Source organism: Phyllobates terribilis, unplaced genomic scaffold (assembly GCF_046119375.1).
Source record: "Phyllobates terribilis strain yellow unplaced genomic scaffold, ASM4611937v1 Scaffold_3__8_contigs__length_932513732, whole genome shotgun sequence".
NCBI classification, from domain to species: domain Eukaryota; kingdom Metazoa; phylum Chordata; class Amphibia; order Anura; family Dendrobatidae; genus Phyllobates; species Phyllobates terribilis.
In genome coordinates, this window is record NW_027362763.1 from 848576379 (window position 1) to 848601503 (window position 25125).

The following is a 25125-nucleotide window of genomic DNA, read 5'->3' on the forward strand; positions in this document are numbered from 1 at the left end:
GTGCGAGATCTTCGGCGGGGGAGCAGATCACAGACTGGAAAGACCAGAGGCAGGCAGCAAGGTTAGAGGGAGAAAGACCAGAGTGCTGCAAGTGCAGATCAAGCCCCCTGCACTTGCAGCTCATTTACATAAATATTAATATTTTTTTTTAGAAAGTAGAGAATCAGACTCAAAATATGAAGGTAGACATGATCAACATTTCAGATGCTTTATATAGGCGACATTAGTTTAGGGCATAAAAACCTGCTGACAGGTTCCTAACTATTTAAAGGGAACGGTCAATAGATTCATGATTCACGGGCAGTAGGAATCCCGGCCTAGCTGCGCAATTGCAGCCAGGTACATTTTCTCCTAAATGCATCGAAATTTCACAGAAAACAGTTTGAAATGTCGGCCAGTTAGTATAGAGAAAAGACCTGACTAGTCTTAATGCTCTCAGATGGTGTAGAAAAAAATGTTCTCTTTAAGTTTACAATTATTGTCACTAGAATTATTTTTCTGATATACATTGGATGTTAAAGCAAACTTAATGCCTTTAAATAAAGAAAAAAAAAATCTTTGATCTGTTCTCGCTGAATGCTTGGTGCATGCGCTGAATGTACAATCACGTATTAGACTGTGGCATTCAGGAATAAGTACAAAGTGGGGGTACACACCAGCCTTCTTCAACTTTAGTGAAAAGCAACTACACTTTTTAGGACAGAGGCATAACACATAAAAAAATGTATACCACGAGGTACATTACTTATTGGGACCCTTATTGGTGGCGTGTGCTACTGTATAATATTCAGTGGCATCTTTGAGTCTTTACGCTCAGTGCATAACCCAGGAGATATATGAAATGTAAATTCTGGATGCCCTGTGACTATGACACTTGATAGTTCTGAACCTCAGCAAAACCTAAGCATCCAACAAAAAGCCATTTTATGTTTTGGGTGTTTAAAGGGAATCTGTTAGCAGTTTTTGATATGTAATCTGTCAGCACCATGATGTAGGGACATAGACCCTGATTCCAGCAATGAGTCAGTTTACTGAGTGTAGAAGTTGTGATATAATCACAATTTTCTCTGTTGCAGGATCTAGCAGAGCTCAATTGTTGAGCTGTGTATAACCCCACCAAAGCTTTCTGTGTACATTGTATAGTGAGAGAAGTGGTTGGACTAGAATGCACGTGCCAAGTAGTCCTGTAATGATAATCTCCTGCAGGTAAACACTGGTTGTATTGAAACAGCAAAATACAGCCCAGTAAGTGACATATCACAGTAATCAGGGTCTCTCAGATTACATAGCAAAAACCTGCTGACAGACAGATTCCCTTTAAGGAAAGTAGAGTACATAGAGGAAACACTCAACATTCTTATCAACAGCAGATATTCACACACTAATTTGAATTGTTAATAGTTAGTGCCAAAAACAAAAATCTGTAAGATAAAAGGATATCATGCCACTGGTTAACCACAGTGAGCTCCACTAAAACAACGAAGGCAGAACCCAAGTCGTTGAAGTTATTCTTGCAGTATTTACTTTTGGCAAAGGAAGAATCCCTCAAGGCTTTTGCTCCACATTCCTTGGCATAAGGATCAGTCGAGTTTTCAGGAAAGAAACGGATTTTGTTCTGAAAAACTTCCATCCCAATAATGGCAAAAACATAGTATATAGTCTAAAAAGAGAAAAATAGGTTTACTATAGCCACAATGTGCTGTAACACCTTAACCATAACAAAACAACAAGAATTTGCAAATGTGTTGCTTCTCTCAGTGCAAATATTTAGCCTGCCCTAGTTTAAATAATTATTTGCCATATTATGTACATCAAAAATACATACTAGTTACAAAAATATACAGTTTATTCAGTGTATAAACATAGAAGTAAAGTGATGAAAGAGATACATACTAGGATAATGCCACAAAAAGTCAACATGGTCGGAAAGATGTTTATTAATGTGTTCATGATGACCCGAAACCTGAAAAATAGAAAATGGTATACTTTCAAGGGAAGGTTCAACCGTATATATGTTGAAGCATTGTCACTGGGATCTGTCATCGGTTGGGGTCCGTGCCTTGTGATCTCCAAGATCAATGGGGCAAGAGACCATCATATCCCCCTTTATCTTCAGATTTAGAGGTCTTCATGTGTCATTAAAAGGGGTCGTCCCACGAACAAAGTAGATTTTACTTATTAGATCTTGGAATAATAGTAAGTTCCACAACTGGTTGTGTTAAAATGTTCCTGCGCTGAGATAAACTTATAAATGTGCCTCTGCAAGGTATTGTCTTATTTGCAGTGTCCAACCGTCCAGAGCTGCTCCAGTTCATGGTCAGCACATACCACAGCTCCTGGCCAGGGGAGAAGGGATAAGTCGCATATGATAAGTGAGTATACAGATGGCAGAGCAGGGGCTCGCAGCTGCTTATTTCTGTGACGTAACATTTCCCTGCCTGTTTTTTTTCACATGAGCAAGTGTTTCTGCCACATCTCCAGCCTTCTGACAGCTGGAGCTCCTATACCACTTACTTGATTATGAGCTCAGAGGGCTGAAGACACAGCAAAACACTCGCTTTTTGAGGTAGCTTATTTCCCTGCCTGTTTTATCACAGGAACAGTAGCTGCGAGCCCCTTCTCTGTGTCTGTACACTAATTGATCATAAGCAACTTATGCTTCCTTCCCTGACTGTAGTATGTGCCGACCATGAACTGGAGCAGCTTTGCATGATCGGCCACAGCAAATAAGACACCGTACACAGCAGGGGCACATTTATAAGATTATCTCAACATAGGAACATTTTTTTTTTTTTCAATTGTGGAACTTATTATTATTCAAAGATCTATTAATTAAAATGTACTTTGCTCGTGGGACAACCCTTTTAAGTGAAATGGGATTGAATGCATATTAAAGTCCTCCTTCAGGGAATGGGATATTCTGAGTACAGATAGCGTTCCTTCAAATGGAATTGCTGCTTTGATTTACTGACAGGTGGAGGTCAGGAGGTCACAGGCCCTAACTAAAACATCTACTGAATGTCTCATGGGCATTTCAGCAATCATTTAAAAGGTATACCTTCCCTTTAAAAAATGGTCATGTCACTAAGCAATGTATGATTAGTTACCTATAATTAGGATTAATGATACATGATGGCACCTAGATGAGAATTAGTAATACCTCTGAAAGCTGTCAATGATCCTAATGAGCCGGAGAACACGAAGAATGAAGACGATGTCTAGGATATCTTGACTGTCATATAGACTCACTGCAAAGGGATAATTTTCCACAATTAGCTGTCAGTTTAATTATGTTACAGTCTCCCAATCACATAAGAAAGTACGAAAAATACAACACATGAAAAAAGTAGATGAAGTTCAGTAATTAAGATAGATTCATAAAGTACAATCCCAAATCCAAAAAAGTTGGGACGCTGTGTAAAATGTAAAGAAAACAAGAATGCGATGATTTGTAAATCTCTTATAGCCATATTGCATTCATAGCAAAACATAGAACACAGGTCAATTGTGAAAAAAACATTTTTCTATTTAATTTGAAAAATCAACTCATTTAGAAATTGATGGCAGCAACAATTCTCAAAAAAGTTGGGCCTAGGCCATGTCTACCGTTATGTAGCATCCCCTCTTTTTACAACAGTCTGGAAAAGTCTGGGAAATGAGTTACATAGGTTGAAAAAAAACTAGGTCCATCAAATTCAACCTCTCTCCACCAATTATACATTGGCACTAAATTAACTATAAGGCTGTGTGCCCACGATGCGTTTAAGCGTTTCCGCAGTGGCAAAAACGCTTAAAAAACGCTTGGTAGAAGGCCTGCCATGTTCCCCAATGATAATCCGCATGTGCTGTGCACATGCTGCGGAAATTTCCGCTGCGGATTATCATTGCGGAAAAAAACGCAGCACTACCAATTATTTTGCGGAAGCGCTGCGTTTTTGCCGCCATTGACTTGCATAAGAATGCATGGATTACGCATCACTGTATATGTAGATGCGCATTCCAATGTGCGGATGGTACCCAGGTCTAGAGGAGAGGAGACTCTCCTCCGGACCCGGGTACCATAGAAACTGTGAAAAAAAGAATAAAATAAAAAATAAATATGATACTTACCTTCTGACGGCCCCCCGGTGCGCTCCTCCTCCCTTGCCGGCAAATCGCGATGGACTGAAGGACCTGCGCTGATGTCATAGTCATGTGATGGGTCACGCGACGCTGACGTCGGCAGGTCCTTCAGTGCAGTGTACCGCGATCTGCCGGCAGTCAGCACCGAGCGAAGCAAGACACCGGGGGCCATCGGAAGGTAAGTATAGATTTATTTTTTTACATTCTCTCGGGTCACACTATATAAATCCATACCGTTTGCATGGATTTATATAGTGTGACCAAGTTGTCAAGCACTTTCCAAGTGATGCTAAAATCGCTTGGAAAGCGCTTGTCAACCCGCATGCGGAAATGCATGTGAAGAACGCTTCACATCCGCATGTCACTGGCAGGAAAAACACATGTACAATCCGCATGTACAATCCGCATGTACAATCCGCATGTACAATCCGCATGTACAATCCGCATGCGTTTTTTCTGCCAGGGAGATACAGAAACGCTCAGGAAAAATCCGGAGCATTTCTCCATCATAGGCACATAGCCTTACACACAAAATTATTTGTAGCGAGGAGGCCGATTGCTGGAGTTTTGGGAGAGAAATGTTGTCCCATTCTTGTCTGATGTAGGATTCTAGCTTCTCAACAGTCTATGGTCGTCTTAGCCAGATTTTTTAGTTCATAATGCACCAAATGTTTTTTTTATTGATGAATGGTCTGGACTGTGGCCAGTTCATCACCCAGACTCTTCTTCTGTTGTAATGGATGCAGTATGTGGTTTAGCCTTCTCTTGGTGAAATATGCAAGGTATACCCTGAAATTGACATTGTCTGGATGGGAGAATATATTGTTCTAAAACCTCTATATAATGATCAACATTGATTTCTAGATGTATAATCTGCCAATGCCATATGCACTAATGCAATCCCATACCATCAGAGATGCAGACGCAAGAACTGTGCGCTGATAAGCTGGATGGTCCCTCTTCTCTTGAGTCTGCAGGGAACGGCGGCATATGTGGTGTTTTTTTAACCCTTTCGCAACCTTGGGTTTTGTCGTTTTTGCTTTTTCGTTTTTTGCTCCTCTTGTTCCCAGAGCCATAGCGTTTTTATTTTTTGGACAATATGGCCGTGTGAGGGCTTATTTTTTGCGGGACAAGTTGTACTTTTCAACGCCATAACTAGTTTTACCATATCGTGTACGGGAAAACGGGAAAAAAATTCCAAGTGCAGTAAAATTGCAAAAAAAGTGCAATACCACAGTTGTTTTTTATTTATTTTTTTTACCACGTTTACTGAATGCTAAAACTGACCTGCCATTCTTATTCTCCAGGTCATTACGAGTTCGTAGACACCAAACATGTATAGGTTCTTTTATATTTAAGTGGTGAAAAAAAATACAAAATTTGGTACATTTTTTAAAAAAAAAATAGCGCCATTTTCCGAGACCTGTAGCGTCTCCATTTTTCGTGATCTGGGGCTGGGTGAGGGCTTATTTTTTGCGCGCCGGGCTGACATTTTTATTGATAACATTTGGGGTAGATCCGATGTTTTGATCGCCCGTTCTTGCATTTTATTGCAATTTTGTGGCGACCAAAAAACGTAATTCTGGCGTTTAGAATTGTTTTCTCGTTACACCGTTTACCGATCGGATTCTTTTTTTATATTGATAGATGGGGCCATTCTGAACGCGGCAATACCAAATATGTGTATGTAGGGGTTTTTTATATATATTTTATTTTGAATGGGGCGAAAGGGGGGTGATTTAAACTTTTATATTTTTTTTATTTTTTTTTATATTTTTAAAAACTTTTTTTTTTTCCACTTACTGCTTGCTTCAATAGTCTCCATAGGAGACTAGAAGCAGCAGTTGTCTGATCGGCTCTGCTACATACAGGGGACCAGCAGATCCCCTGCATGCAGCAGAAATGGTCCTGTGCTATGAGCGCCGACCACTAGGTGGCGCTCATAGCGATCAGATCATGACAACCACAGGCGTCTGCTGCAGACCCTGGGTTGTCATGCCCACCCATCGGTGACCCGCGATCACGTGACGGGGTCGTAGATGGGCGGGGCTTATGACGCGCAACCCGGAAGTGCGCGTTAAATGCCGCTGTCGGAGATTGACAGAGGCATTTAACATGTTAACAGCCGCGGGTGGATCGCGATTTCACCCGCGGCTGTTGCGGGCACATGTCAGCTGTAAGAATCAGCTGACATGTGCTCCGTTCAGTGAGGGCTCAGCGCAGCAGCCCTCACTGAAAGGGGGGTACGCAAATGTGCGTACTAAGACGTCATGGGTTGTAAAGGGGTTTTAATAAAAAATTTCACATTTTGCTTTATCTGACCACGGAACAGGTATCCATTTTGCCTCAGTCCATTTTAAATGAGTTTTGGTCCAGAGAAGACGGCAGCGTTTCTTTTTCTTTTTTTTTAATCAAATAATTTTTATTGAAAAACTCCAAATACAATTTTTCCATCTTTCAAATTACATAAATGACATAGTAGTTCCATAGTATAAAACACAAAGTATCTCAACTTCAATTCCTTAGCCCACCCTCATCCCAAATCCCAACATTCCAGAGAGAACCATTTTGACAGCAGCGTTTCTGGGTTGTCTCGATGTGCACAATTATTATAGAGTATTTTGACCATATCATCATTTTTGTGAAGATTTTACAACTCCAAGCTGTATAAACTTGAATGCTTATGGGATAAAGCAGATCAGGTGATGTGTATTTGTGTAATCAGGGAGGGTGAGGTTTAATGATATCAACACCCTTTATCAAGATGTGCAGAATTATTAGGCAGCTTGCTTTCCTCAGGAAAAATGGTCCCAAAAAAAGAGATTTACTGTAACTGATTGAAAAGTCATAAATTGTTAAAAGTCTAACAGAGAGATACAACACTCTTGAAATTGCTAAAGATATTGAGGTGTGATAACAGAACCATCAAAAGTTTTGCTGCAAATAGTCAATAGGGTCGCAAAAAACATGTTGAGAAATAAAGACGCACATTGACTACTAAAGATTTGAGAAGAATCAAATGTGAAGGAACTAGGAACCCATTATCCTTCAGCGCTGTCATATTCCAGAACTGCCACCTCTCTGGAGTGTCCAGCTCTCAGAGTCACGGCTGAGGTAAGGAAGCCTGATATCTGACCACCACTGAACAAGACACAGAAGCAGAAACATTAAGCCTGAACAAAAATGTCTGAAGACAGATTTTTCAAAGTTTTTATGGACTGTTGAGATAAGAATGACTCTTGACAAACCAGATGGATGAGCCCGTGGTTAGATCAGTAACGGGCACAGACTTCTACTTCGACTCAGACACCAGAAAGGTGGAGGCTGGTACTGCTATGGGCCGGTATTATTAAAGATGAGCTAGTTGGACATTTTCATATTGAAGATGGACTCAAAACAAACTTCCAAACCTACTGCCAATTTTTAGAAGACCCTTTCTTCAAGCAGTGGAACAGAAAAAGTCTACATCTTTCAAGAAAACCATGTTTTTTATGCTCCGTCGCATGCATCAAAGTCCTCCACTGCTTAGCTAACCAGTAAAGATTGACACGGCCCCTTCCTAACCTGACCTAAACCCTATTGAGAACTTGTGGGCCCTTCTTGACCGGGAGATTTATGGTAAAGGAAAAACAGTTACCTCTATGAATAGTTGATTGTCAGCAGATTAAGAAACTGACAGACTCCATAGATGGACTGTTATTGAAAGAATGGGTGACTATATTGGGCACGGATTTATTTTTTTTTAAATATCAGAAGTTTATTTTTGCACATTTTGAGTTGGTTGGTTATTATTATCACTTTAACAGATGAAAATAAACAACAACTGAGATGGGAAAATGTACGCTTTTCATTCAGTTGCATAATAATTCTGCAGAAGATATTCTCCTAAGACACAAAACCTCACTTTCACCTTCTTAAACATTCAGGTTTATTAACGTTTGGATTGACCGGCAGCACTGTAGTTGTTCAATAAAAAAAATCATCAAAATTACAAATTGTCTAATAATTGTATACAGCATATATATGGCTTTTTCTTTGCATGATAGCTCTAACTTGTATTTGTGGATTGCACAATGAACCGAGTTCACAGACAATTTCTGGAAATATGTATTCCTCATCCCATGAAATGATTTGAACAATCATATCATGCCTGTTTTTAATGCAGTGCAGCCTGAGAGCCTGTGAATCCTGTGCATCCAATATTGATTGATGGCCTTGGCCCTCATGGATATGGATTTCCAGATTCTCTAAATTTTTTAATATTATGCACTGTAGATGGTGGGATATTCAAAGACATTTTTCAGAAATTGTCCCGCAATGTTTAGACGCAGTTGTTCACAGATTGATAAACCTCTGACCAACTTTTCTCCTGAGAGACTCTGCCTCTCTAACATGCTCTTTTTATACACAGTCGTGTAACTTAGTTGAAAATTATTCCTCCAGCTGTTTTTCATTAGTACCACTTACTTTTCCAGCCTTTTGTTAACCTAGACCTTTTTAGATCTGTTGCGGCCATCAATTTCTAAATGAGTTAATTTTTTTTCAAACAAAATGGAAAAATGTCTAACTTTCAGCCTCTGACATGTGTTCTATGTTCTGTTCCAAATCATTGGATTCTAGTTTTCTTTACACATTACACAACATACTAACTTTTTTTTGGAATTGGGGTTGTAAATGAGCAATGAATGTAAACACACGTAATAATGCAATTATAATAAACATGTTCTGCACCTTCAGGATCTTGGGGTCATGGCTCGCTGAAGTACACTTTGTATGCGCACTTCATCTATGGACACAGTAGTCTAATTTATCAAAATAATGTAATGTCTCAAGCCGCACAAGTGTATGCTTTTTCACTCATCATATGGTGCGCAAAACAAACAAATTGTATTGCACTATATTGTGTTATAGCTTGGAATTTTACATAAGGTTCTGTTTCAAGGTTAGAGCCAATTTTTACAACCAATGAATTAAAGGGGTATTCCCATCTCCAAGATCCTATCCCAATATGTAGTAGGTGTAATAATAATATTAGCAGCAAATACCTCCGATTAGAAATGTAGGATAGTTTTTCTGATTGGCTATGTCTGTCTATTTCCTCATCTGCAGGCATTGCAGGACCTTAGGTATCCATGGTTACGACCACTAGCAACTAGCTAACTAACTGTCACTATATCAGTGGATATCAAGGTCCTGCAAAGCTACTACATTTCTAATTGGAGATATTTGCTAATATTATTATTATTACACCTACTACACATTGGGATAAGATCTTGGAGATGGGAATAGCCCTTTAAGTACTTTGAGAGGCGAACTCAGGTCAGATAGAAAGTATGCAATGAAGCAATATGAGATTTTATTTTCTATTCAGGCTCCACATGAATTTACCACCATGATGGAACGCAGGGTCGTGTGTGGGGCTTGAAAAGAGAACAGGCCGGTTGGCCTGGGAACCAGTACTACTATTTCTCCACTGCACTGAGCCACTTCTTGGAGTAGCCCCCAGAGAGATTATGCGATGCACACGTGCGACACTGTGCGCTCCTACAGCTCTTTGCATCTCCTCTCCCTTGTGAGGAGAGAAATAGGGACCAGCTGGGGAATGTGTCCCGAATTTAAAGTAACGCTTCTAGCAAATACATGACAGGAGCGGGCAACTGGTGACCTGTGGGCATCTCCCCTATCCAGTACTGCTGTACTGTAACATGAGAGGTTATCCTACATATTTTCAGTATAATCATATGTTATACATATTAGCCATCTTCTCTAAGGAGATCACCTCCATAGAAGGCTATCTTTTGTTGCAATTTGGGTACTAGTTTTTCCTGTTCTACACTGGGGGTAGAAGATGTTGAGGGTAAGTAGATGCCACTGTATTTCAAAGCTCTGTATATCATGGGTGAGGAGCTCTAGACATTACTTTATTTATACCCTTGACCATGGTGCTCTTAGTTGGGAAAAGGAAAAGGAAGGCAAGGCTCAAAAACGTCATACCTTTCCCACTGGTCAGGAGAAGAGATTTGCAAATAGAGTCATACCGAATTGAAAAAGAGTTGGTCAGTACAAAATGACAGTATATGTAAGGGGTGTGGACTGGACTATTGCGTTTCTACCCCTGAAGACACCAATCGCGTTGTGTGTACTAGGTCTTGCATCCTTTGCATATATTGTGTCATGCGAAGTGTAATATGTATAAGTAATGTAAAGGTAATGAATAATGTTAGTAACGTACAGTGTACAGTATATGGTAAGTGTAGGATAAGACATAGTTTAGGGCTTAGGACAATAGGTAGGTAATATCAGGTAGTGACGGTAGTTTAGGTAGTGACGTCAGGATAAGATTGGGCTAGTCCCAAATATTAACACTATCCTTAGATGGAGGGGTTTAGTGCTAGGGCAAGTGACTGCTTCCTGTAGATAGTTAAATACGATCAAGTTAAAGTAGAAGTAGGAAGTGTCTGTGAGCAGTGCTGCCGTTTGGGTGAACTACAGGAAAAGGAGACTAAAGGACAAGGGAATAGCTAGATCCTGAAGGGACCAACTAGACAGGGTGGCCTTCCAGAAAAATGGTCATTGGAAAGGACGACGTGTGAGGAGAAACCCTGAGCTTGTAAAACACTGAATGTAACGGACCTAAATAGGACTGAGTTTGTGGGACTACTGGAGGGTCCAGAGTGGAAGGTCCAGGGCACCAGTAGTGGAAGAAAAAGGATGCGAAACTGTTGAGCAAGTAGAGAGACATGCTGATCAGGACTGACAAGAAGCTAGGCTGTGACGAAGTAGGGCAAAACAGTGTTCTTCACTGGCCCTGGTGTAGACTACAGTGGAAGGATAATGTGTGCATGAAAATGCATTATACTGCAAAGGAAACGACCATAAGACTTTGTACCCGCTATCCCTTGTACATAACCCATATCAAGTTACCGTTCAGTAAAGACTGTGTTTTAGAACGGGAGTCTCCTGTATTGAACTGTGGAACCTATATGGTCCAGGCCATCCAACACTACAGGCTACAAGGCAGCCTGCAAGGGCGTAAGGCCCTCACAACACCACCAGCCAGGACCCACACTTTCATGTAGCGCGCCGGGACATAAAAAGAGGAGACTAGTGCCACGCCAGTGGCTACCACCCTGTGCTGTGCTACACTTACACTAGGCACATAGCCTTGTAGAGACTATAACTCCTATAAAAATTGCAACCTTTATTGTTCCAATCGCTCCCTCCTTTCTTGAGGTTTAAACAAGTATGCTAATTATAGTGTTCGATGCACACTGGGTGTGGTCAAGAAGTTCAGTGCATGCACCGCTCCACCCACAGATTTTACATAGCCTTGCCTACCTGACTAGTGATTGACACCACTGGTGCCTAAACTTTTCCTGCAAATAACGCTTGTGCTTGTGTTGTCAAGTGGCTAGTGAAGGACTCACAGCTATGCAAAATAAGTGGACTGAACGGAGCATTGAGCCTCTTAGCCACACCATAGGTACACTGAGCACCCTAATTATCATAAATAACTTCAGTTTCTACAGAACAGAGGCAGCGACTAGAACACTAAAGGTACAATTTTTTATAGGGGCAACACCTCCCTTACAAGGCTATGTCCTTTGTTTATGCTGTCAGTTTGGTCTGCTACACGCCCTTTAACTTGTTCCAAATATCCAGAAAGATTTGGTTTCCTAAGAATCCAAATTTTTTCCGGACTCCTCTCACAAATCCAGCAAATGGGGGCCAGAAAGGGATTAAAAAAAAAAGAAAAAAAAAAAGAAAGAATGATACTCACTTTTCCTGCACCACCGCAACTCCGTCCATCCCTCCACTTGCTCCGTTGTGCCCCATATGTTGACCACATTGTGAGTTCTAATCAGGGCCAGAAAATCCCAGATAGAAGACTGAAGACGAGTAGAGCGTAAGAAAGAAGACAAGAAAACCAAAGCTGGAGCGATGGGGAGAGTGGGCAACGAGCAGCGGTGGCAGGACATGTAAGAGTAAGCCTTTATTATTTTTAACCCCTTCCAGGCCCTCCATTTATTATGCCTATATTATATTATTATGGGGTCTGAAAACAAAGACAAAATTGAATCCGACAGCCAATGCAGGCAACTGAGTAAAATGTAGAAACATTTAAACAAACTGGTAGTCATCCAAACATCCAATGAAAGATAGAGAAGAATACAACAATTCATGATGAGGTTTGGCCCAATAATTGAAAAAACATATATTACAAAGTATAACTACATATTAAAAACATGATGGAATAGAAAAACAGAGATAAATGTGCACAGACCTGATTTCAGCGCAGTGTTCACTGTTGTAGCAATAAGAGCAGCGATGATGATGAAGGTGTCAAACCTTAGAAATGACAAGGGATATACAATGAGCACAATAACAGTACTGAAACCCCATCTATAATTGCGGGTAGTGTCGAAGAAACTCTGCTGCCTCTTTTGTTGGCCGTGCCTTATGCCTTGCTCACACTGCATTTCTTCAGTGTGTCTGGGGTTTCTTTCTGAATCCCCCTAAAAACAGGATTCAGAGGAACAGCCCACGCGGCCAGAGAATAAATGACATAAATTGAGTTTAAATCAACTCCGATTGTTCACTCAAGCACAGAAACCTATTCTGCCACATTCCGGTGCCCATCTGAACAAAAGGACATGTTCCACTGCCATTAAATAGGAATGTATGTAGAGGAAGTACGAGAATCACATTACATGACCGTCACATCATACTGCCTGAGTTGTGCATCATTGTGTTGAATATTACACCTAAATTTGGATTTTTAATTTTTTGTATAATCCTAAACCCCCAAGAAAAATTTTAATAATGTTACTAGACATGCAGGACGGGACCTGGTTAATGTTGCATTTAGACAGGCCGATTCCGGTCCGTTAATGAGGTCCAATCAACTATATAAAAATTGATTGGTGCTCATTAACGGTCCTTGATATGCCCATCAATGAATACTGATCGGAACAGCATGATCGTTAATATGATCATTCTGTCCTTACACAGCATAATGTTGTTAGCAGTGCTTAAATGTGCATTGTGATGCGAACCCCAATAATAATTATTTTGCTTACATATGTTATAAGATCACTTGACAAACGAACAGATCATGATCTCTATGGAACATAAAAATTAGAAATCCAGCAATTTTCACACTTGTCATTTGGGCTTTTTTAGACAAATTTCCTGTAGTTTTAAGAAATCCACAATTACACTGACAATAAACCAATCGATCAAAAACAACGTAAATAGCTCAACACAACTTATGTACAGAATGGTTTCCCCAAGTTCAACACAAAATGCCACTATTAATGATTACTAGTCTCAGAATTATTCATTGCCTCATAAACAAGCGTCTTTAATACTTAGAGCTGTTATGACCTGCTGCAATCATGATCCAAGGCCAGATACCAGCTTCTGACAGTGTTCCTGAGGAATCTTCCTCATAGCAATGGCCTCCATTTCACCAATATTCATGGTCTGGCAAGAAAGTGGTCCAATAAGTTAAGAGAAGAATCAATTGCCTTGAAGGTGGCGTTGAATTTGGAGAAAACACTTGTTATATTCGTTTTTTTTAGGTGCTATTTAAATTGTTCTTCTAAGTTTATTACAATTTACAATCTTTCTGCTGTTTGCAATAAACTAAATTTTCATTGGGGATTGAATTCATTTTGATTGTAGCTGTATAACATTGATACCTAAAGATGAGGATAAACGTAGATTTACTAATGAAATGGAGCCAGAATCCTGATGCACATGAGATGTGCCACATATATCACGTGGTTTAGACACGTTTCATGTTAGCAGTAAAGATGGCGTGGTGTCCGATGGATCACTTGACAAAAAAAAATAAATTAAGTGAGTCAACCAAAAGGTGGTATAATATTACACAAAAGCACATCTTGTATATTTGTAAGCTGGTTAAATTTACGACAGTATTGGAAAATCTAATAATCAATAGTATAGGTGGCACACCCTTAATGGACGGTATAAATTATTATAGGTGGTCAATTCCTTTGGAGCCAACCATAGCTCCTGTCAATCTGTAGTGAATGGAAAAAAGGAATTGCCCACCATACAGCATGTGGAAATGCTTAATTTGGATTTATTCAGAATATCTCATATCCATAGATAACACTGCCATCAGTATAGCAAAAATGTAATGTTTCTGGTAAATACCCTTCATCAGACCGGACCAAGTATTCTGTAGAGTGAGCGGTGTTTATTAGTAAATCGACATAGCAAATTTCCAAGAATATCTGAAGGTTGCATAAGTAAATAGGATTAAAATAAATGAAACCTACCAATTCCAAAACTGGCTCTTTGCAAAGAATGACCTGGGGTCATACGTGTAGAGTTTGAGCACTATCTCTATGACATAAAGGGAGAGAAACACCCACTCCGCATTGGAAATCAATGGGATTTTGTCCTCCAGGCCAATGAAAATGGCATTTACTAGAATGACGACATCAAAAGCATATATAAAACCTCTGAAAGAAAAAGAACAATCAACCTATCAATGTGAAAAATAAGTCTTAGTGTGGAAATGGCAGAGACTAGAATACATACTTATGAAGGACCACCCTGCGGATAAAGCGACTAGCTGCACTTCTGTACAGATGAGGCATCCAGCATTCAAATGGATGCATACGAGCCTTCATAGTGATCACCCGGATGTTCAACAAGTCAGCCAAGCGTATAAAGGCCTCCTTTCCTGAGGGAGTGAATCAATAGAAACATTATGAGGTCATTAGGGCTTGGGAAAAAAAACACTGAGATTTCATTGAGATATAAAAGGTTAATGTGAATGGGCTGAGGAAGAGAGTCACCTGGCACTGGGGAGATGGGGGGCATAAGTATTTTCTTTTCTTCTGTGCTTACTTTTCATTTAACAACTCACAAGACATTTCAGCCTGTCCAAGGCTTTTTTCACATGACTAAATGACGTCAGCGCAGGTCCTTTTCAGACCATCGCGAGCTGCCGGCAAGCCGAGACGCATCGCTAAGGAGACCGTGGGCCATTAGAAGGTGAATATAATGTATATTTTTTATTTTATTCTTTTTTTTTTTTACAAGTACTATGGTACCCGGGTCTGGAGGAGAGTCTCCTCTTCTCCAGACCCGGGTACCATCCGCACATTAAAAAGCATGGATTCCGCATCTACAAATGCAGTGATGCGGATGTCATGCGTTCCAATGCAAGTCAATGGCGGCGAAAACACAGCGTTTACGAAAAATAATTGGTAGTGCTGCGTATTTTTCCGCAGTCATAATCCGCAGCGGAAATTTCTGCAGCATGTGCACAGCACATGCGGATTATCACTGGGGAACATTGCAGACCTTCTACCAAGCGTTTTTTAAGCGTTTCTGCAGCGGAATTGCCGCTGCGGAAATGCTTAAAAAAAAACCCGCATAGTGGGCACACAGCCTTAAGGTGTTTTCCCACGAACAAAAGTCAATTTTAATCAATCGATCTTGGAATGATAATAAGTTCCACAATTTAATGTATTTAAATAAAATGTTCCTGTGCTGAGATAATCTTATAAATGTGTCCCTGCTGTGTACTGTGTAATGGCTGTGTCTGACCGTACAGGAACATGGTCTGATCATACCACATCTCCTGGGAGGGGGCAAAAGCAAAAGAGTATACAGTACAGTATTCACCTATCAGTGAATTGAAGGGGTCATTGCAAAAGTGGCACAGCTCTAAGCACTGTAATTGCTATAGAAGAATTGGTACAAATAGCTTTGAAGGACCTGGTGTCCCAGCCATGTCGGCAATCTGCGGCCACCACTCATCTCTTGGCATCCGTGGCTCTTCTTTAGATTAGCTGGCCTGGAACTATGTGTATTAATGAGCTATGCCTGTTAATCAAATTAAGAGTTGCAAATGCTGAGAGGTAGGAGGCGGTTCTCAGGGCTCCCATCCAGCGGCCACTGATTACTGACGTGGCTGATGGACCTGGTCCTGAGAATTTGCACCAACTCCAACTCTAGTGAATATTACTATAAGTTCCCTTCAAAACAATAAAATGTAATGAAGGACAAACCCTAAGGAGAAGAGGCTTATAACTGCTTCTGTCTACTTTTTTATTTTTAGCAGTGAATAGCGGCAATGGCACTTTCAATGCTTCTATTGGACCCACAGATCAAAACCAGCTCTGACATTTATGTCATGGCTTGGGGAGGCAGGAGGTTTCCCCTGTAACTAGGGTAAGTATAGATGCCTCAGTAGCAGTGAAAAATTTCACAATAAAAAAACAATTAATGTCCCCATTAAAAAAAAACTAAAATAAAAGCTGAAACAAATCAATTAAAATACTTTTTCTTCAGCAAAAAAATACATAAAGATCACAAACATAATAATGGTTACATTACCGAAATAACCTAAGAGATTAAACTGTTTTATCTACTGTAATATGTGAACAGTGTAAAAAAAATACAAATACATATATACAGTACAGACCAAAAGTTTGGACACACCTTCTCATTTAAAGATTTTTCTGTATTTTCATGACTATGAAAATTGTACATTCACATTGAAGGCATCAAAACTATGAATTAACACATGTGGAATTATATACTTAACAAAAAAGTGTGAAACAACTGAAAATATGTCTTATATTCTAGGTTCTTCAAAGTAGCCACCTTTTGCTTTGATGACTGCTTTGCACACTCTTGGCATTCTCTTGATGAGCTTCAAGAGGTAGTCACCGGAAATGGTTTTCACTTCACAGGTGTGCCCTGTCAGGTTTAATAAGTGGGATTTCTTGCCTTATAAATGGGGTTGGGACCAACAGTTGTGTTGTGCAGAAGTCTGGTGGATACACAGCTGATAGTCCTACTGAATCGACTGTTAGAATTTGTATTATGGCAAGAAAAAAGCAGCTAAGTAAAGAAAAATGAGTGGCCATCATTACTTGAAGAAATGAAGGTCAGTCAGTGTGAAAAATTGGGCAAACTTTGAAAGTGTCCCCAAGTGCAGTTGCAAAAACCATCAACTGCTACAAAGAAACTGGCTCACATGAGGACCGCCCCAGGAAAGGAAGACAAAGAGTCACCTCTGCTTCTGAGGATAAGTTTATCCGAGTCACCAGCCTCAGAAATCGCAGGTTTACAGCAGCTCAGATTAGAGACCAGGTCAATGCCACACAGAGTTCTAGCAGCAGACACATCTCTACAACAACTGTTAAGAGGAGACTTTGTGCAGCAGGCCTTCATGGTAAAATAGCTGCTAGGAAACCACTGCTAAAGGACAGACAACAAGCAGAAGAGACTTTTTTGGGCCAAAGAACACAAGGAATGGACATTAGACCAGTGGAAATCTGTTCTTTGGTCTGATGAGTCCAAATTTGAGATCTTTGGTTCCAACCACCGTGCCTTTGTGCGACGCAGAAAAGGTGAATGGATGGACTCTACATGCCTGGTTCCCACCGTGATGCATGGAGGAGGAGGTGTGGGGGTGCTTTGCTGGTGACACTGTTGGGGGTTTATTCAAAATTGAAGGCATACTGAACCAGCTTGGCTACCACATCATCTTGCAGCTGCATGCTATTCCATTCGGTTTGCATTTAGTTGGACCATCATTTATTTTTCAACAGGACAATGACCCCAAACACACCTCCAGGCTGCGTAAGGGCTATGTGACCAAGGAGCTGGGGTGCTACGCCAGATGACCTGGCCTCCACAGTCACCAGACCTGAACCCAATCGAGATGGTTTGGGGTGAGCTGGATCACAGAGTGAAGGCAAAAGGGCCAACAAGTGCTAAGCATCTCTGGGAACTCCTTCAAGATTGTTGGAAGAAAATTTCCGGTGACTACCTCTTGAAGCTCATCAAGAGAATGCCAAGAGTGTGCAAAGCAGTCATCAAAGCAAAAGGTGGCTACTTTGAAGAACCTAGAATATAAGACATACTTTCAGTTGTTTCACACTTTTTTGTTAAGTATATAATTCCACATGTGTTAATTCATAGTTTTGACGCTTTCAGTGTGAATGTACAATTTCCATAGTCAAGAAAATACAGAAAAATCTTTAAATGAGGTTTGTCCAAACTTTTGGTCTGTACTGTATGTGTATAGTATTTACATTTATATATATATAAAGTTTTAAGTTTTTCTTACATAAGTTGGTAAAACAAATAAATAGAAAAAAAGTTATGGCTCCAGAAATGAAGAGGCAATTAACCAATAGATACTTGGTTGCTAAAACAGCATATATGGAGTTAGTAATTTTCTCGCATATAAATAAGGCCATAACAGAATTTTATTTCTTTCTTATGTTGGAGCTGTAATAGGGCTCCTACTGTTTAGCGCCACACATATAGGCATCAGTGTACAATAGCGCCATCATGTGTATCATGTGTAGAACGGTTTATACATACAAAGTAGCAGACAATGCAGACTATAGTAGTGACTATGACGGACCTAGCCTTCAAAAAAATAAACTAAAAATAAAAACTGACAGTGTAACTTAAAACAATTTGTCCTTTAATCTTCCTCACCTACACATCTTTGGTTGTCTTCTTTAGACACTCTTAAAAGGAGTTCTCTGTGGGAGTTACTGATATCTGGTGCCACCAACTTTACTAATTTTAGCCATGTAGATTCTAAAATGACAAATTCTGATCCTTCTTGTACCTTCAGGGCATTAAATGCATCCGCCATCTTGCGACGCTTCATGTAAGCCAATTTACGGATCTCATTCTGAAAAATCACATACTGATTAGCAAGTTATTAAAGGCAATCTGTCAGAAAGAACCAACTCTCCAAACTGTTTATATGGTCATATCGCTCTGTGAAAGATTTTGGGTACTCTCTGTAAAATCTCATTTTTGTAGCCTTCATTGGGGAACCCTTGAACCATTGGTTACATGCTGCCATCTGGAGGCTGACACTAAAAATATATCATAAAAAAAAAGCAGACTTCTCCCCAACTGCTTACACCTGGCCAGCCGACACTCAGGTATTCAATTAGTGCAAAAGCTGTAGGAGAACCAAGACCCCCCAAATAAGGGAGGGTGCTGTGTCCCCCAATGAAGACTACAAGAAATAGATTGTACGGTGATTACCAAAAGTCTTAATTTCTTGGATGCTTCATTGGGGAAAACCGGAGCCATGGGGCATCCTAAATCAGTCCTTAAGGTGAGAAAACTAATATCAGTGCTGCAGAATAAAGAAGAGCAATCTCTCATGTTACCACCCAAGCAACTGCTGCTTGTAATACCATTTTGCTAAGACTTTCATTAATCAACGGAAAGGTAAGAACTCTGCAAAGATGTGGACTGAAGACTAAGTAGCAGCCCTAAGGAACAAAAGAACAGACACCTGGAGGAATATAATCCTGGACATCTAACACATAGGGGGAGAGAGCTGTGCCCTAGCAGGGGTGCTCTAGTTTAGCAGATCGAAATCAGTGAACAATGGTAGCCCTGGAGGCGGTCTGACAGCTGCAAGAACATACCGGGATGACCAACAAAGCATCTAAATGTCTAACTGCAGCTGTTAGAGTTGTGCAGCTCCACCTGCCTCTAACTACATCAAATTGTTTAAGAACCTCTCAGGGAGATGAGAAACTAAGTGCCTAGAAGTAGGACAGCAATCTCCTCATTAAGGTGGAAGTCAGATTTTTTTTCTAAGTGTCAGTCTCTAGGTGGCAGCATATAATCCATGGTTCCGGTGTCCCCCAATGAAACGTCCAAGAAAAGTTCATCCACACCATTACCCTTGCAATCTGTTAATCTGTTGATTTCCGAATGATCTGGGTGTGTTACAGCACTTTCCAAGTCTCTGCCTCACTGGCTTTATTCACAGCGCAGAACGGCCTTCCTCTGCTTGACTGACATCTCACTGGCTTGATTATATAATTAGTGAGCTATCAGTCAAGTAGATGAAGGTGGAGCTGCGTGGGGAATAGACTTGGGAAGTGCTATGACACACCCAGAGCACTTAAGCCTCATTTGAATATAAACTAAAAACAGCATTTCTCAAGTCAGGCAACAACAGATTGTCATCCACACCTTTACTGATGCAATCTTTCGGAGAGCAGCATGAACATATAAAAAGTTTGGGAGTGTGAATCATTTTGACAGATTCCCTGTAAATCAATTAAAAAGTAATTAGTCAAGAACTGCTCATGTTAAGCTAAGTGTTGATTGATCGGATCGTTTTGTCATTCAATGAACATATTTCCATATAGCTGGGTGCTTGTAGGTAGCAAAATCCAATGCAATATAACTACTGTATATCCAATTAAGAAACACAAATTATTTTATCTATTTATTAGTTAAGGTGCCCATAGACTTAACTGATGAAAAAAACATTTTGTTTGATATTGTCCATTTTTGTCAAAAGAAAATTAAAGCAACCCTCTGCCATAGCACTTAAGATGGGCACCCTACATTGCGTCCTGCGTATGCCCTACCGCTGCCTCCTCGGCTCAAATAGGCATTCTGGTCCTCCTGCAACCAATACGGCTGCCACAGTGCCTTGATTAGCAGTGGGATTGTCGGAATTGCTTCTGTTCCACACAGCAGGTACAGTAATGGGGACACACATGGCAGCAGTGGCTCAGAATTGGGGTGACAGCAAGATGAGGATTTAGTGCAAGTTGGAAATAGATGGGAGCAGTGCTGGAAGTGTGAAAAGTAAAATATATCTTTGATGTAAACTCTGCTGACAATTCGATGCTGGAAGAAGTTGTCATGGCGGTTTGGGCAAGATGGAAAAGACGAGAAAAACGAATGACTGCATCAGAAGCAACATCAGCTGTAAGTCAATATTTGTAAGTGTAATCCCGTATATGTTCTGCAGGACTGGTATTTACCACTATATGGTCACCGTATGTCAGTAATATTGGTCTTGGTCTTTGTATAGAGATTTATTTTTAGTAACAGTACTGTCACCTGCTGAGGTTCCCCTAAACCCATCATTAGGGTGGGCCTCAGTAGTTGTAAATACAATTACCTGGTTAGGAGACCACTCAGAAGTTTCACCCGCTCCCCGATATGAACCCCTAGATATGCCTCAGATGAAGCCAGTCCGTGGCTTAGAAGAAGAATGATTGGTTTACACAGGAAATGTAAGCCAGTTGGTTCATATTACATCTGGGGGATACTCTCACTATTGTCCAACCATGCTTTTAAAGGGTCTCAAAAAAACAGAAAAAAAAAAAAAGAGGTCATAATTCAATAAAAATTAACAAACTTTTATTTCATTAAATTAAAACACAATTCTTGAGGTTCACAGATTTATCACTGGTGAAACACTGATTTCAAGGGCTGAACAATGTTATTTCTCAGTACAATAAATGTATGAGTCATGCAGAAAATCACATGATATTAAGTGGTTGCTCCCAGTAACATCTACAACCACGTCACAGGTGCAGACCTGCAGAGTTGCACCTATACATCTAATGAAAAGTATATCAGAGCAGGTAATGACCTATAGCAAAGTCCAACACCACATTGTCTCACTACCCCAATGCACGTTTCGCGTCACTCGCTTCCTCAGGGGACCCCTAGGAGCAACCACTTAATATCATGCGATTCTCTGAATAGCTGATACATTTGCATCAGATGTGTGTTTGTGGGTACTATTACAAACAGTATAACAATATATGTATGGTGGTAGAACAGCTCACTCAGCTGCACATGGAGGTACATTCAAGAACACTGTCTATTTAAAGAATTTGTTGATTTATTAAAAAAATAACATAAACCAACCTAAAGTTCATCAAATCAAACACAGCACTTCTGGCATAACGGCAAAACAAAAATAACAGTACAGCATATTCCGCGGGAATAAGGCGGCTCAGGGTGTAGCACAACACATGGTTCAGGTTATACAAACCCAAGCTCCTCTCTCTCTCTGGACCTAGCCTCTCCAGATACTCTGAACACTGAATACCTCAGCAGGCCATGTATTTAAACCCCAGACCACACCGTAGGGTGGAGATACGGAGAACAACCTCCCATCCACTCTATGGTTGTTTTCAAAAACCTAGCCCTTTTAAAATGTCTGCTTAACCCCACTCAGCACTAAGTGTGCTGGATCAAACTTCTAGGTTTCAAATCACTGAAGCGAATAGCCTCTGTGAAACATATATCTCTCCTCCAGTACTTTGCCAGTGACTTTGTTACAGTATATACACAGGCCTACACCTGTTATGTAGTTGTAGATCTTACCAGGAGCAACCATTTAATATCATGTAATTTTCTGCATGACTGATACATTTATTGTACTGAGAAATAGCATTGTTCAGCCCTTGTCATCAGTGTTTCACCAGAGATAAATCTGAAAACCTCAATAATTGTGTTTTCATTTAATGAAATAAAAGTATTCATTTTTAATGAATTTTGAGTCCTTTTTTGCTTTCTTTGTTTTTCAGCTAAATGCTTGTAAAAGGTGCATCACCATGTATGATCATTTATGAGCTTTGAGGTACCAGAAAAAGTTTTTTCTTCAATAATTTTCCTTTAAATTATTGGATGAGTCAAAGGTATTGTCTACAGCCATTTAGAATTTAACATTTGACCCTCCCCATTTCGTTAACTAATACCCTAATGAGCACACAACCCCTAAAAAAACATACCTTTAAATGTTTTCTGTAATTATGGTACACAACGGCTAAGAAGACAGACATGAAAATATAAGTATTCAGGATAATGTAGGCTATGAAGAAGACCGAATACCACCAGCTGTAGTCATAAGCCGGCATCCTAGGAAGGAAAATGTACAATGTATGACATACAACATGAAGAGGCAATGATATTGAAATGCAATAAAGACTATAAAAGCTTTCAAATTCTGACCAGGACAGATTTTTCAAACCTAACAAATGTCACTTTATGTGGGAAGAACTCTTGAATGCATCAACATATCCCAGTGATTCAAAGATAGTTTTTTCGTGATACATTGTGGTTTATGTGGTTAGTAAATTTAGCTTGATAAGGATTTGTGTTTTTTGATTTAAATATCTTAAGTTTGATGAAAAAAAAATATATTTTTTAAATTTTTATGCCTTTAAATCAGATGGTAATACTACACAAACTAGTTAATATATAGCATTTACCATACTTCTACTCTACATCAGCACCATTTTTCAAACATTCTTTTATATTGTTTGGATGATAAAACGCTTAAAAGGGAACCGGTCACCAGAAAAGACGCTATTAACCTGCAGATATAGGGTTAATCTGCAGGTTAATAGCGTTATTAACCGGGCCGACACCCACACTTAGCCGAACACTGAGGGGCGAAAAATTAACTTTATTACCCCTGCAGCGTTCAGGTTTCAGTTACCGTACCTCTCTGAGTATACAGAGTGGCAACTCTATCTGCGCCACTGGCCCTGAATGACACTGTCTCAGTTTTAGGGCCGGCTGTCAGTCAGGGCCAGGGGCACGTTTACAATCGCCGCTCTGTATACTCAGAGTGGTGACTGCGCGCTGTTACAGCCCCGTGACTGAAACCAGAACGCTGCCCAGGAGAATAAAGTTCATTTTCCCTCAGCTAAGAGCAGGTGCAGGGCAGGTTATTAACCCGATTATCGGCAGGTTAATAGCACTTTTTCTCTGGTGACAGGTTCCCTTTAATGGGAATTATCAGCAGGTTTTTGCTATGTAATCTGAAAGCACCATGATGTAGGGGCAGAGACCCTGATTCCAGTGATGTGTCACTTACTGTGCTGCATGTTGCTGTTTCAATAAAAGTAGTGTTTTATTAGCTGATTATCACTACAGGACTAAGTGTCTTGTGACTCCTGGTCACCGGCTCTGTGTAACACTACTGATTAGCAGCTTTCTGCCTATGCACAATGTACACAAAAAGCTGCCAATCAGTAGTGTGGGCAGGGTTATACGGAGCTCATCATTCAGAGAACCAATGGATCTGCAGCAGAGAAAACAGTGAACAACCCCTTGAGGAAGCCCGCATGAAACGCGCATCAGGGTTGAGGGCACGAGATCTGATACAGGAAATCATGGGTAAGCCACTTTATCTGGGATACTAACAATATTCTGTAACACATTAAGCACACTTGTGTTTCAATGCTAATACTTGAAGCAACACAATTCATTTACACTTCTTTTTATAGCTAGTATATGCAATTTGCATTTACTTTTGTGGTCTCTGCCCTTCCTTACATAATGTGTTCAGACTGTGCCCCCTTTCCACATTTGAGTCTTCACCTCTGATTTTATTGTAAAGTCTTTCCGTACCTCGCATAGGTTTGTAATTTTCAATAAAACTTGAATTAACATATTGGTGGACTCCATGTTTTGTGTAGGATTTATATTGATTCCTGGAGTTATCCCCTTATCAGTTAGGCATTACTTTGTGGCCCATGGTCTCTTTCCCCATTTTTTTTCAGTGTTACGTTTTTTATTTGGATGATATTGATTTCAGAGAAAACAGTGATTGTATCAAAATGACAGCATGCAGACCAGCAAGTGACACATCACTGGAATCAAGGTCTCTGCCCCTACAACATCCTGCTCTCCAATAACATAGTAAAAACCTGGTGACAGATTACCTTTAAATATTTAAAAATATATACATATTTTTTTCCTTAAATAAAACCTATTTTTTAGGGGCCACTTCACTTTTGAATTGACTTTGAGGACCTGCTTTGTCAGAAATCTCCCAAAACAAGGCTTCAGTTTCAAAACTGCACCCCTCCAAAAATGTAAAATGGCATTTGGCAAGTTTCTTTACTATTCAGGTGTTTCACAGGAATTAACACAAAATGGAAAGAAAAATAAATACTTTTTTTTTTTCCGGTAAAATGTTAAAAATTTTCACAAGGGATAGTAAGTGAAAATGGACCCCACAATTTGTTAAGCAATTTCTCACGAATATAGCAATACCCCATGTGTGGTCGGAACCTACTGTTTGGGCGCACAGTGGGGCTGAAAGTGATTGGTCATTTGGAGCATAAATTTATCGGGAACAAATTGTGGATGCCATGTCATATTTACAGAGCCCCTGAGGTGTCAAAA

The 25125-nt window shown here is 40.1% G+C and overlaps 1 protein-coding gene across 1 annotated transcript in view; it reads right to left on the bottom strand.

Annotated features, from left to right (window-relative positions):
- Window positions 1-25125, bottom strand: part of LOC141257684 (two pore channel protein 2-like) — a 105235-nt gene that overhangs the window by 13348 nt on the left and 66762 nt on the right. The window contains exons 8-15 of the mRNA XM_073672529.1: window positions 22719-22845; window positions 18631-18832; window positions 14698-14842; window positions 14433-14618; window positions 12407-12471; window positions 3161-3248; window positions 1894-1963; window positions 1441-1660 (exon numbers count right to left, since the gene is read on the bottom strand). Coding sequence (XP_073528630.1) covers window positions 1441-1660; window positions 1894-1963; window positions 3161-3248; window positions 12407-12471; window positions 14433-14618; window positions 14698-14842; window positions 18631-18832; window positions 22719-22845 — 1103 coding nt within the window. The remainder of the gene's footprint in view (window positions 1-1440; window positions 1661-1893; window positions 1964-3160; window positions 3249-12406; window positions 12472-14432; window positions 14619-14697; window positions 14843-18630; window positions 18833-22718; window positions 22846-25125) is intronic.